This window comes from Rhipicephalus microplus, chromosome 9 (assembly GCF_043290135.1).
Source record: "Rhipicephalus microplus isolate Deutch F79 chromosome 9, USDA_Rmic, whole genome shotgun sequence".
In the NCBI taxonomy this organism is placed as follows: Eukaryota; Metazoa; Arthropoda; class Arachnida; order Ixodida; family Ixodidae; genus Rhipicephalus; species Rhipicephalus microplus.
The window spans coordinates 24,945,146-24,959,824 of record NC_134708.1 but is presented as its reverse complement, the minus strand read 5'-3'; the positions used below and the strand labels follow the sequence as shown (position 1 = coordinate 24,959,824).

Sequence of the window (14,679 nt, the reverse complement as noted above, 5' to 3'; positions counted from 1 at the left end):
GACCTACATAGAAATGTGACTGGCTGAAACTTTTAATACGTGCATAGCTGCCTGCTACAGTCACAAATAAGTTCATTATTGAATATTATTCAAGGGCACGGCTGACAGTGATAATTATTGTTGTACATTATGTTCCCCTGAACACTTAGCTAACTGGAGAGATGGCTTTTACACACACAACTTACTGCACTGACTTAAAAAAAAAAAACAAGTGGCTTAATATTGAACATCCTGAATATGCGAGCTACTTGAATACAGCAACCAGGTGACTCAGGGAAGATCCCTTTTCATAAAAAACAGAAGCCATGCGCAGCTTCTGTACATTCAGTAACCAACTTTCCACGAGCCACCATTGATGACAGGCTTGTCTGGAATTTTTTCACACTCAGTTCGTACCAGGTGCATGCATAGACTGCGATGGAAACATTGAAAAAACAATTTAGTGACATGAGTGACATGTGTCTTTTAGAAAAAACTGAATTTGTCAGTATATTTAAAATTATTTGGAACAATGTGTTTCAAAACAAGCAGGATGTACACAAACTGGAGATGTTACAAGCAAAACTTTCTTGATGTTCTTCGCGAACACAGTTGCAACCTTATGAAAGAAAATGCAATTTCCACATTGCAGATGTGTCAAAACCATGCTTGAATTGCGCTCGTGCATAGTGCATTGAAAGCAAATTCAATGATACCACAATACATACATGATGGTATGCACCTTCATTAATTATTCATTGCAGGTAACCTATATTATTGAACACAAGTTTGACTTCAAATACAACCTATGTAGCATTTTTCAGGCTGCTCGCACTGGGACAATTATGACTTTAATGTCATCAATTGGTGTCAATAAATTACTATTGTGTGCTACCAAACTATGTTCATCAGTTTCAATGATTCTGGTTGGCTAAAATGGCAGTACCCCTCACTCAAGCACCACAGGCAGTCAATGCGAAAAAAAAAAACACGTACACACATATGAGGCACCCACCTTGAACCACACACCATCCCAATAAAGCATCCAAGCTTCTACAACAATCTCTGGGAACCAGAATCTTGGAAGCTATTGACCGCGATTAAGCAATAAGATTTGATGAAACTGATTTCCGAATTTTTATAATTCCTTCAGTGCCAATAGCTTGAAAACTTGCAGTCTATATTTATTATTTCGAAATAAATACGGTGTCAAATTTTACATTTCAACAGCAATATGTGCATGACTTATGCATGCTTACCATGATTTATAATATAATATGATAAAATAATAATATTATCAGAAGTTTTGAGTGATAAATAAAATATTCATTCTGCACACACCACAGATTCCGTCAACATCTGTGGCGCATGCCTAGAAAGTTTGCTTTATCCAATATACTGTTAAGCTTGTCATTAATCATTAATCAGAAAATTTTATTGGATGTGGTGCTATAAACTATTCTTAATGTTCGTACACGTAAAGTGTTTAGCAAAGTTTCAACACCAAGGTTGAGCGAGATGCATGAAATATTTATTAAACCAAAACAAAATACAAACATAGTGGAAACAAGCAGAGTAAAATGGATGGTGCTCGAACGCGTGAACTAATGACTGAATTAGTGCTTGCACAGTAAGGTACAGCAATTTGGCCACATTTAGCCATGAAATATTCGTCTTAAAATACAGTTCAGGATAAACAAATGGCTTAAAATGCACGGATTAAGGCCGCATGAGGCAACCTATGTCGCTGGTGTATACCGAAAGTTGAAATTTTACTAAACGAGCTGCATGAACACTTAAGTGCAAGTGCAACCTTTGCGAGCCCTACCTAAGACAATGCAACATGCTGCACACGAACACCCGTCAGCTCGAGTATCACGGTAGTTTATAAAGACGCGTGCCAGCGCGGATACACACACCAGCATACATTCGGCCACTCGCGAGGAAAAAAATTCGCTGATAGTAGTTATAACGTAAAACGATACTGTAGCTGTTTAAAATGGAACGTACAGCAGATGAAACTGCCTCAAACACGTTCACCTCAATAGCGCGCAATATGAACAGGCATCAATGCCTGCAGCCTAAAAACATCCCAGAATTAATAAACAAAAATAAAAATAGTGTTCACTCGCAAGGAGGGGTCCTTTCCAACACCACTGCCAACAGAGGCGGAGAGTCACCACAACTTTGCTCGATTCTGCCACCGAATTCCCGCTACGCGTGCATCCTTCGCACTCTACACAAAAGAAAAAACTTGTCCGCACTTAACTTTGCACAACTTTGCCTTTACGCTGCTGAAGTACTAAGGAAAAGCTGGGTCCTCAGGTAAACAAAAGCTCACTTATCGTGCACATGGTAGGAAAAACGTGGTGAACGCAGTGATAACAAAGCGCCGACAGCAGCAGTGTGGTGGGGCGTCTCGACTTCTGCAAGGCGCGGTTCATTTCGTCAATTAAGATTGCCAGCGCCACTCATGCACTCGCGAACAAGTTCATCGCACACGCACTTGCAAAATGCATGGCGGACGACGCCTCGTTGCTTCCCTAACTCAGAGACACGATCTCTCAATTGCACAAAAGCACACAGAGTAAGAGAACGCGTCTCAACGTCTCCAAGGCGCAGATCATTTCGTTAATTAAAATGGCCAGCGTCCCTGGCCGGGCTCGGCAAGGGTCGCTGGCCATTTCGTGAAATGCACTGGCCACTCGCGGGCACTCGCGGCCACTTGCGGCCACTCGCCAAATGCACTGCGGACAACACCAAACCCTCACGAAAAAATTGCAACTGTGGGGACAAACTTTTCCGCCAAATTTGGCGGCAGTCTGGCAATAACCACCTCTAAATCTGGCAACTGATTTATGCAACGCCAAACAGAACCTTGCCGCAGTGTGGTACATACCTGGCGAGTGCTCCAGGATAGGAACCCACACATCTTCGCTTGAGTATAGCACATCTTCGTAATCGGCGGCACTGGCAAAACACAAAACCCAAACACAAAGCGCAAGCAGACTTTTAAAACATGAGAAAAATCGACCCAAACCCGCTCCTTCAAGAGGCGACTGAGTGGCGGGCAAGCACGTCCAGATAAGTAAAATTGCTCTAGCTGTGCAGGCACACACTGCATTTGCGCATCTTAATTTCTTAATGCCGACTAGAGAGCTCAATTATTACATTTAATTATGTAAAAAATAACTAAAAATATATACTACATAAATATGCTAAGCGAATATTATTTTGATATTAAAAAAAGAAACGTAGAAAACACCCTGCATATATTGCATGGACAATTGAGACTTCATCCTTGAATTCTACCAAAGGCTCCAGAGAATAACTTTTAGTAAACGTGTTGAAAAAGAGTTCTTGTAAAGAACGTTTTCTCAACGTCTTTAAAAAACTTCCTTTGAAAAACGTTTATTCAACGTCAAATATTATACCTAGATGTCCACATACCTTTCTAGTCGTTTTGAGAAATTTATACGACATTTCGTGTTTCTTGGGAAGGTAGGCCCATAGGGGAAGTCGCCTATATGAAACACATAAGTATTCTTTGACTTCACAAAAATGAGTAAGCGCTACTAGATGGATGATTTGAGCGAGTTTTTTTTTTTTTTTTTCTAGGGACAGCCGCGGCATTGGGCAGGATTGATGTGCTTTATTAAGTCGTAACTGACCATAGTTGCTTCAACTCGCAATATTCACAGTAAATTGCAGCATACTAGCAGGTCCTCTCACACAACAAAAAAAAATCACATTCCTTGGTAGCTAGATGCTTCAAGAAGGGTGGCAAAGACTGTGACTATCTTAGGCGTATATATAACACATCACTCAAACAATAAAGGGGATGAAAATTGCAAACTGCAGTGGCACATCTGGGTAGGCTGGAGCTAAATTCTTGAAGAACGTCAAATTTTCCCATTGAACCAATCTCACAATAAATGACAATTTTAGTTCGATTCTCTATTTTTATGTTCTCGTTATTGTTTATTGGCATTTACAATTACACATTATACTAAATTGCTAGCTTCATTTAATTAATTCCATATCCACAGCAGGTTGCTCTTTTAATCTGGCAATATTCAGTCACGTGGGAGCAAGGCATTCGGACGTTTCGAAGCTTAGTGCAGCTAGCTTGGTCTTCATGTCGTCATTGTCATCATAAGCCAGCATATAGCCATAGCCGGGCAAGAATTTTTTTCATGTACCACCAATCAACCAGGTCATATGGTTCCGGTGGCCAAGTTATCCCCGCTAAGCTATTTAATCTCATCTGCCCACTCAACTTTCTGCGTCCTTTCCACGCACGTAATTTCTCCTGGAGTCAAGAAAGTCAGTCTTAAAAGCCAGTTGCTATATTGCCTTCCTGTCAACGTGCTACATGCCCGGCCCATGCCCATTTTCTCTTCTTGATTTCAACTATGATATCCTCAAGCCCGGTTTGTTCCCTGATCCACTCTGCTCTCTTCTTGTACCTTAAGGTTACACCTACCATTTTCCTTTCCATTTCTCACTGCGTCGTCCTTAATTTAAGCTGAACCCTCTTTGTAAGTCTTCAAGTCACTGCTCCGCAGCTAATTGCCGGCAAGATGCAGCTGTTGTATACCTTCCTCTTGGGGGATAGTGGCAATCTACCTGTCATCATTCGAGCGTGCTTGCCACATGTGCTCCACCCCATTCTTTTCTAGTCGCTTCAATCTTTTGGTTCAACTCCGCGGTTATTACCTGTCCTAAGTAGACATAGTCTTTTACAAGCTCTAGTGCACTATTACCTAACTCGAAGCGCTGTTCTCTTTCGAAGTTGTTGTACGACCTCGGAAGATAACCCCTGGTCATTAAGTGTAACTAGCTGGATTCCCAGAGAAGACAAGCAGGTTAGGGGTAGACAGAAGGTTAGGTGAGCAGATGAAAGTAAGAAGTTTGTGGGTATAAAATGACAGCGGCAAGCACATGACTGAGTTGAATGCGGAACACGGGAGAGGGCCTTTGGCCTGCAGTGGACGTAGTCAGGCTGATGATGATTATGATAATGATTAGGATGATGCTTTCGCACTACACGTGCAGTCTATGTGCATTTATTTTTACTAATTACGGCTAAAGTGCTCTTAACACATATTTTTTCTCTGCCCCACTCTACTCCTTTCTTGTTCCTTAGAGTTACACTTACAATATTCTTTTCCATTGCTCACAGCATTGTTCTCAATAGTAGTTAAACCCTCATTGTTAGCCCACTTGGTTCGGCTCTGTAGATAAGCACTGGTAAGGTTCAGCTGTTATATACTTGCTTCTTGAGGAATAATGTGGTCTATCACGCTGCAAAACGGGCCCTCAAACCGAGCTGCAGCTTAGAAGGGAATTGTGCGAGTGTGAAGACAATGCAGTGCCCTGCTCCCACGTGACCACATTCGGTGTTGCCACATCTCCGCAGAGATACCGACTCGCAATGAAAATCATCACTGGCCAAAAAGAGAAGTTTAATCATTCATTTGAGTATTATACTGGCGTACTGTCGAAGGCTTTACGGTGCTAGCACTAAGGGTGCGTGTGACGCTGTATACTGATTACACAGAGACAGCACGCCTCCTGCTGGCTCTTAACCGCTGCATGAGTCACAGTCTGGTGCGTGTACTGTGTTCACCTTCAGGAGGTGCTTAATCACCTGTACGTTGATACAAGGTTTTTGATGGCCAGTCGTCAACAAACGAGGAATGGCCACGCATTCGCGCTCGCGGCCTATGCCGTGGCCTGGAATCTTGGTGAAGGACACCTTGCACAGAGGTTACTCAGTGCAATGCTTGTCGACGATCCTCGTAAGTGTTCTGTGCTACTCATTTACTATCGAGCTTGCAGTCTATGAATGAGAAAATAAAAACACTCATTCTAGAATTGGAGTGTTGCAAAAACTGCAAGAAAACATAAATGTACATTCAGAGCTGTGAAATCGATTGGCTTCAACTGATTTTTTTAGTCCTTGTGTTTTACGGAGATAGTGTCGTAGCTTGATTGATGTGCACACATATGCAGTAAAGAACAAAAGTAAATGAAGATAAATGACACTAATGACACTCAGGCTGGCATGTCACATGTGCTGTACCATTATATTAAAGAGGTATGAATTTTAGCTTGTTTGCTTGGCTTCATAACCTAAACAAAAAGAAACAGCATGGACAAATGGCAACAAGAAAGACTGACAGCAGTTGGCGTTGGCTAACATGGGCGGGTATTTTGTTTGTACAAGTATATACACTTCATCGGCAATATCAGTCAGAACCAGGTCATATTAGCCTTTCTCGATGAGAATTTCTGTTGTCAGAGTTGTTTCTTGTCATGAAACCTCCTATATTGTCATAGAGTCGTGACAAGGGGGAAGATAGCAGTTGGCTTGTTCAAGACAAAACTTCTTATTTGGGCAAATTTTTGTCTGAAAAAAAAAACAAAAAGACTATGTACAAACAATTAACGCAGTGCACTGACAGCGATGAAAAATGTGTCGGCCGTTTGTTGGCCACTTCTGTTTGTCAAGTCAGAAAAAAAATGTAAATGAAATGATTATGTGCTTCTAATGACATTCTAGTGCTGGCCATTGGTTTGTCGGAAGTAAATAGTTCATTGAACGCACCATAAGGAGACTTCTGTCACCATTAATGTAAAAAAACATGCATAGTCACCACCTTACGTTCTAAAAGATGATGTGATAGGTACATCTGGATACAGAAATGGGGCAAAAGTGGCGACCCACGTTTGATGAATAAATGGGGTGGCCGTTCCTCGGTGCCCCTTCCCTTCTTGTGTACACCTACCTTGACGTCTATGTGGGAATATATGTATGATTGCTGCGCTGTCAAAATTAAATTTTCAGGTGTGCTCATTGCAATATGTCTTTAAGATAATGACAAACGGGACATTTTGTAAAGATTATAACAGCTTGACAGCAGCAAATGAATTATCATGCATAGTGACGAACATGATATCTCTTTCGATATCCCTTGAATATTCAATCTCGTACATTATTCGGCTTTCACTATTTTAGTTCTGCCAAATGCTCGAAGTACGGGCACAGACAAGTCTTCCAAAACTGTTGAGGGCACGAGTTATGCTCTCCTTGCTCTACTGGCCGTACGCAGCAACGACACTGACACTATCCAAAGCCTCGCGAACTGGCTCAACGCCAATCGTCCATCGGCCAGCACTTCCTCTCTGAGACATGTGAGTTTGCTTTCATGCTTTGGCAAATAAATAAATAAATAAGTGCACTCTTTTTCTGTATGCTCAAACATTCCTTTACACTTCTCCAAAATATCATTTTGCACGAACTCACTGTAGCATACAATTAAAACAATGTTCCTTCAAAGTTATGTGACCCGTTAAACATTGCGGTGATACTCTGTTCTAATTTATTTGCATCTTTTTTCAGTTCAGCCATTAGGCCCCAACTGACACGTGTGTGGCGTTTTTAATCCCTTCCATTCCCTACTGGGAGATGAGATTCTGTACACACTTTGTAATTCTGTTGTGTACAACAGCAACATATAAATATATTGACCACGCTTTAAAAAGAACGAAGTCGCTTGCGTCTGATGCTTATTAACCTGTGTCACTGCAAGGGTGCCATAAACAAGGGTTGTTAACCCATATTAACCCTTCTCACGTCGGTGCTTGGAAAGTACAGCTGCGTTCAGAGCCCCTTTGCGACAATGTGCATGCTATCACGATGACAGCCTCATTGCAGCAGTGACCTATGGATGAAGATTAACACTCACAGGGATCCTTATGCATTCACCTGAGATGACCCAAAGGCGAAAGAAATCTTGTTTATTTATCTTCTCGGTATATGTATTCATTCCACTCCGCCCCCTTCCGAAGCTTCTCCTCCGATCCTGGATGCTATGCCTCCAATCCCGTAAGCAATGGGAAACAAGGTTTCCCATTGCATCCAGGATCGAAGGCATAGCAAGCACTCCACACGTCACCTAGCTTTGCACTGCCTCCATGATCGGCCCACCTTCGAGCAAGAGACAATGTCATGTGATGACGTCTTCATGTTACGTCACGTCCAGATTACATTGAAAATTAAGGCAATCTTTGACGTCGCGATGATGTCGTGTGGTAGCCTGAGTGATGCTGCCCACGCCAACGGTGATCTTTCTTGCTGGATGAGGCATGCAAGAATTCATTCTTAACGCTTTTATTATTAATCGATCAAATTAGAGGGGTATTTTATTTGTGCAGCTTCTTTGCATGTTGGTGCCGCCGTGCCGCCACAGACTCGAATGCTGTGCTCACTTTGAATGCGACATTGAAAGACATGCCCGTTACTGAAGTTATGCCTGCTGCCACACAGAAGCCAAAGCAGGGATCTCAAGCTACCTGAATCATTGTTTCAGGACAGTGCGGTGTCCCTCCAGGCGTTAATGGAGTTCGACTTGACGTCTTCCAAGCGGTACGTAGACCTCATGTGCAACGTCACGATGAGAGGACAGCAGGAATTCTACAAAAGCATTCAAATAACGCCCGAAAATGCAGCGGAGCACCAACAGCTGGATGTGAGTACCCTAATAAATCATATTGGCCCCTTAGATTGTCCCTAAACTAATATTTTTACATAATTTTATTTTTGTGAGCAGGCATTAGAGCTGATAGAATACTAAGTAACCAGAGTTGTGGAAACCGCTGTGTGCCAGGCATTGTCGTCTTTTTTCATCACGTTCTCTCATCAAGCAACAACAATGAACTAAACCTATTTAAAACTTTAATGTTTACAGTGTTGCTTACGACTTCGGAGTGGAAATGTCGAAATCTTTCTCTTTACACTCCTGTAACTAGATGACGCTACAGCCGCTTCTGCCCACAGACAGTGACATACCAATTCTTTCGTGAGTGGGGGGGCAAGCCTACCTCACTCGTCAGCAGGAATATATATATATATATATATATATATATATATATATATATATATATATATATAGGAACTTTTAAGAAAATTTATCAAAGTGACATTGTTGGCAAAACTTTGCTGTTGTAACATATCCTCGTAAAAATCTAAAATCTCATTCTCCCGTATTAGCATAATTGAGTAATTACTGTTGTGATGGACAACTACACCTTACTTGTTCGTTTCCCCAGCGTGCTAGTATTGCAGAATTACGTAAATGACTACACTTTTGCAAATAAATTAGGGTTTTTTGTTTGAAGAATTCGAGAATGTACGATACAGTACACAATAACGCAAAGGTGGTTGCTTTTTGTTGCTGAATTAATGCTAAACCGAGACATACAATCTGTCATTTTAACTGCATGTAGGCAAATGTCTTACACAGCCGCTCATTTAAATGCATTGAAATAGTGGTCATGAAAGCTTGTCTACGCTTTCTCAAATTTCATAACGACAGCTATGTGCCGGAACGTTAAATTGTCAGTAGGTTGTAATTTAAGTGGTGAAGGTAACAACAGCTTACGACATGCGTCAAAATTTGGCTGTCACGTCATTTGGTCTGCAGATTCATGACATGTCGGGGACGCTCCTGGTGACAGCAAACGGAACTGGAAGTGGGCTCCTTTCCATTAGAATGAAATACAATGTTCTTATGCCACCAGAACTGTTATGCAAGGTAAGTTGTTTCTCTTCGAAACGGTTCAGATGGAGACCGCGGCTGACAGGACTAACCGTACGATAATACATCCTCCCTATAAAATGGAAGACAAAAAAATTAAAGATGGTTCACGAGTCGAATCTGGGAAGCAGTGCGGAAAGCTGGCATCACCACCTGTCAAAAGCTGACTGTAGTCGCTCTTCATTTTTTTTCTGTCATCATCCTTTTCCTATCTTTACGTACTTCTTTCTTCTTCTTTCTTTCATTTTTCTTTATCGCTTTCTATGTTCCCTCCTCTCCTCCTTTTGCTCCTACTACATTATGCAAGGCTAGGCTGTGCTAGGAGTTTCTTGGCTTTTCGTGGTACGTATATCCACCAAGCTTAGTGAAAAAATGACAGGCTCAACATTAGCCTAATCAGCTCCATTGTTAAAACTCGTTGTGCAGAATCATAACGAGGGCAAAGTGGAGTGAGTTGCTTTCACTTCATTACGTAGGGGACGTGATGCCCCTTTTTTACATTCCTTCAGCTACCAGCGACCTTTCTGGTGTACTTGATGTCATTCTTGGTCTATGCTCTGGCATAGCCGTGCTCAGGGTTTTCAACAATGACTGGGCGGGTCCTGAGCACCGACCACCCGCCATAGCAGTCTAGTGGCTTTGGTGCTCAATCGCGGGCACCCATATCACCGAATAGAATCCTGGCCAAGGCGGCTTCATTTGTAAGCAGGCATAATGCTAAAGATGTGCATGCTTCGATTCGGTGCACGTTGAAGATTGATTGATATGTGGGTTTTAACATCTCAAAACCACCATATGATTTGAGAGACGCCGTAGTGGAGGGCTCCGTAAATTCCGACTACCTGGGGTTCTTTAATGTGCACCCAAATTTGAGCACACTAGCCTACAACATTTTCGCCTTCATCGGAAATGTAGCCGCCGCAGCCGGGATTTGATCCTGTGACCTGTGGGTCAGCAGCCGAGTACCTTAGCCACTAGACCACCACGGTGAGGCACGTCGAAGAACCGTGGGTGGTTGGAATTTTCAGAGCCCACCACTACGGCGTCAATAATATCGTAGTTTTAGGACGCAAAACCCCCAAGTTATTATTGGGTCAGGTTTCCATAGGGTGGGCTCTGAGCCTGCCCTATATTATGAATGGCACTTTCACAAAATCTATGGACGTGAAGGAGAGAAATCACAATGGCATTTTCACTTGTTTTGCGGTTTCTTTGCATCATCTCGGAAATGTTTGTTGTTCCTGTTGTTGGGCGAATGCAATCATGATGAAATCCTTAATCCTGCCTTTGTGGCGTTTGTTTGGCTGTGTATGTGTCGTCGTAACATAACTGCAATAAATCAATTGTGCTGCATTACGTTTGCACCTTCACATGCAGTTTAACATAACCGTGCACGCTGACGTCCACAAGCCCAAACCGAAGAGCAATGAACCGGTCGATTTTCCGCAAGAGCTCTTGGATGATCTTCTTGGATTTAAGCGAGGTAAATTCATTTCCATGTGGCATTTATATGCAGAAAAGAAATATTTGGATGAATTACATGTCATTTTCGCTTTTTTTTTACTTCAGAACGACATTCTGCCAATTTTCCTTTTTCTCTAAATGGTAAGGCGTACCCATGAAGTGGTTGCTCACTGATTACATGCTCGTACAATGACATTTCACAAGTTCGCTTCAAGTTTAATATACTAGTTATAATGGCAGCGAATATATTCTCCCAATAACTCTTATTACAAGGTAAACTTTACAAAACTTTCATACTTTTTGTTCTCATTGAAAATTAGCAAGTTGGTAAGTATTGCTCACAAACATTTTAAAACATTTATTCAATTTTTGCATCAATATGAAAATTAGAAGACAAAGAGCGAAAACGGGGAATACATTAACAGGAATGGTAAAGGGGTCAATAAAAGGAGTGTTTTTTTCATACAATGTACCTAAAGAGAAAGAAGGGACGTTGGGGTGGCAAGGGGATTGAATTAAGCGAGTAGCAAGACACCGAATATGAAGTAGACGGATATAGAGTATACCATGTACGTGGGTGGATACACGGAAACATCGGGAACAGTCATTAAAAACTATAAGCTCACGAAGTAACGTGACCGTCTAGTTGAGATCGCTTATGTGAAAGTCCACAACTGCTCAATGGTCCAACTCGGACAATCGGCATAGGCACCTGCGGAAAAACAAACAATTTACATGGCTTTTCAACTGCCGGCTAAAATAAAACGACACCACGCTAGTCTGCTGCACTGGATTTGACTACACGTCACCTTCACTCGACGCTGCACGCGTCTTATTGGCCTGAGCTGCAGGCGCTGCCAAGTGGTTGAAACTGTCAACCATCATTTATTGTACGAGTGTCTTCTCTACGTGTCCCAATGGAAGACACTGGCTTCAAGATTGGTCGGCATCACTTTTAGCACTTCAAGCGAAGCTAACCTATTGACCACAATGTGCAACCAGACAGCATCAACGACTGCTACAAGAGCATGTATAGATTTTTTTCAAGGGTACTTGACTTGATGCCGTAGTCTTTAAGAAGACCACTGTTTTACGTGGTTATTGAACACGCACATCACTTATTTCTGTCTCCATCAACGTCTTTATCACTCTTTTCTTTCATTTTTTTTTTTCCTCTGTGCTGAGGAGCAAGGCAGAGCACACAAGCCCTGACCGACCTCTCGGCGTTCTAATAAATTCGCTCTCTCTCTTGGCCTCTATTGGTGCAATGAGCATATTGGCATTACGTGCACTGCAATAATAAATGAGAGCTTAACCACGAACGTACTCCGAGTACCCGAGTAGTTTTTTTATTTTTGCCGACACATGCAAGGAATTTTTTATGTTTCAGGCGCATAATATATATTGTGCATCCAGTTAAAAAAAAACTGGAAGAATCCACCACCATTCTTCTGTAACTAATTTAGGGTGCGTTTTAGACGATAGACAAAAAGAACGTCATAGAGCGCGAGCGCTCGTGTTGCTTGAGCATTCGTTTATTTTTGTAGCATGATACTTGGTCGTCATTACCACTGGTAGGTTACAAGAAAGTGAAATACCTACTGGCAGACATATTCATTCTATATTGTTGTCATTAATCAGTTATGCTGTATCTCTATTGTGACATGAATATTTTTTTTTCACTTAAAATAGGGGTTTTTTAGCAAGTCAAAAGACGAAAAGCCTGTCAGAGGCTCATCTGCCTACGAACAGTCATAGCGTTCGGCAGTCTGCTGCACTGGAGTAGCCAGGGAGAAGAGGAGGAGTGTCCAGATGATTCAATGCTCCCCCCTTCCTTTCGAAAATTTTTTTTCAGTTCTACATTACTTTACAAGATTGTACATATTACAAAAATAGGTAATCCATCACAATTATTTCCTATAAAATACATATAATTGTAGTTGTCAAATACAACTCCAGAAAAGCGACTCGGAAATTACGGAAAGGTAGATTGCTAAAACTGCTGCTTCGGTGAGTCGATTTATGACTAAGATAGATTTACCAGTGCAAATAGAAGAAAGACATAAGGAACCCACAGACACAGCGCTGAACTCGCAACTTATTTATTAGTTCGAAGGCGAGGCCTTTTTCAAGGCACGCATCAAAGCAACAGAAAGATGACGTGATAAAATGAAGCAATGAAAAACCACCACCCCACCCCCTTTGGCTGGCAAGATCTGGCTCAATACAGAGATGTCGTAGTCGCATAGTTTTCGGAACTTTAACTGAACAGCCGTAGAAGACTGGCATCAACTTTATTTTAGAAAGCAAAAGCAATTGATTACAAGTGTTCAATTGCAAAAAAATGTAATTGAGTTACCCTGAATGTAATATTCAAGAAGGAATCAATTATGTTACAAAACATGAGGAAATGTAGTTAATCAGAAGTAAATGATTACTTGTAATGCGAGATGTAAATCTCATATCTGGAAACGTACTAGCGCACAAGAATGGACGCACAAACTTAAAGTATTTTTACCCCCCCCCCCTTATTCCACCAACTGGTAAAAAATCTCTGGTTATCCTATTGGTTAGCAGCAACATCTCTTCACAACAAAGTGTTAAAACTTAACGAAGTTCGGAACACACATGATGGCATAGACTCTGAGCGTTGCAATGAGCCTATGAAAGGTCATGTTTACACCAGACAAAATCACTTCAGGTCTCAAAAAGCAGGCGATGGAAGAAATGCTTTGTTTTTGTTCAAGTTGCCTCATTGGTGTTTTTTTCCCTTTTCATTCACTGACAGAGCACCATCGCACCACTAGATCATCAAACCAGCCACAGCAGAGCAAGCTAGTCTACGACATCGAAGTGTGCTCGCAGTAAGCAACATTTATGCATATCTGTGATTAAGACGTTTGCAGGGATTATGTGGCCTACGCAAACACAGGACTGGGTTGATTGGCACCATAGAGTATAGGCAACGCCCCTGCCTTGCGATGGGTGCGATTAGTTCGACCATGATGGGGATGTATTTCTAGAATACATACAGTTCGATGGCCCAGGCACACGAGAGGTCTACAAAACCTGTGATGGTGGTTTAATTAGAATTGTCCTTTTCTGAAAACTTCTGAACGTCAGTGGGGAACTTAAAACCTTCAGAATACGGCTGCAGTGAAGTGTAGAAGACTTGGTGTCTCAGACCACATCTTTCGTGAGACCCAGGAGCCAATTTAGCTCGTCCTCATTAACATCTGTGCGAAAGGTAGTTATCATGAGCGTAGCTTTTGATGACATGCAAAAATCACTGTCTGGTTATCACCATATCTTTGTTGCGATAGCAACTCTATCAACACTCCAGGCTTATTGTTACCATCAATGTCGGCGTCATCCTGGGGTTCGGTATAAACGGCATGGTTGATAACACCTCCCCGCGCGTCCTATGTTCTATGGGCTAATCAGAGCGCGCAAGAATAGCCAGTGCAAGGATAGCTGAAGTAGAGTGAATACGCGCCGGCTGTTTTCCATAATGCAAAAGAACAATAAGAATTCCTGGATGCGGGGCTGTGTGGCTTCGACAGGAGCTGCGTAGGGCCCGGTTGCGCGTGCCATATGTCAACAGCAAGGTACGGTTGCGGCGGGGCGCGAC

General features: G+C 42.0%; 1 protein-coding gene across 3 annotated transcripts in view; it reads left to right on the top strand.

Annotated features, from left to right (window-relative positions):
- LOC119164934 (complement C3) overlaps positions 1 to 14,679 on the top strand; it is an 84,532-nt gene that overhangs the window by 52,560 nt on the left and 17,293 nt on the right. For 2 of the 3 annotated variants that reach the window (XM_075873349.1, XM_075873350.1), the window contains 6 exons: positions 5,618 to 5,783; positions 7,004 to 7,179; positions 8,358 to 8,516; positions 9,471 to 9,581; positions 10,962 to 11,067; positions 13,837 to 13,912. In XM_075873349.1, the coding sequence (XP_075729464.1) occupies positions 5,618 to 5,783; positions 7,004 to 7,179; positions 8,358 to 8,516; positions 9,471 to 9,581; positions 10,962 to 11,067; positions 13,837 to 13,912 (794 nt within the window). Of the gene's footprint in view, positions 1 to 5,617; positions 5,784 to 7,003; positions 7,180 to 8,357; positions 8,517 to 9,470; positions 9,582 to 10,961; positions 11,068 to 11,153; positions 11,759 to 13,836; positions 13,913 to 14,679 lie in introns of those variants that run through there. The other variant, XM_075873351.1, reaches the window with a different exon arrangement.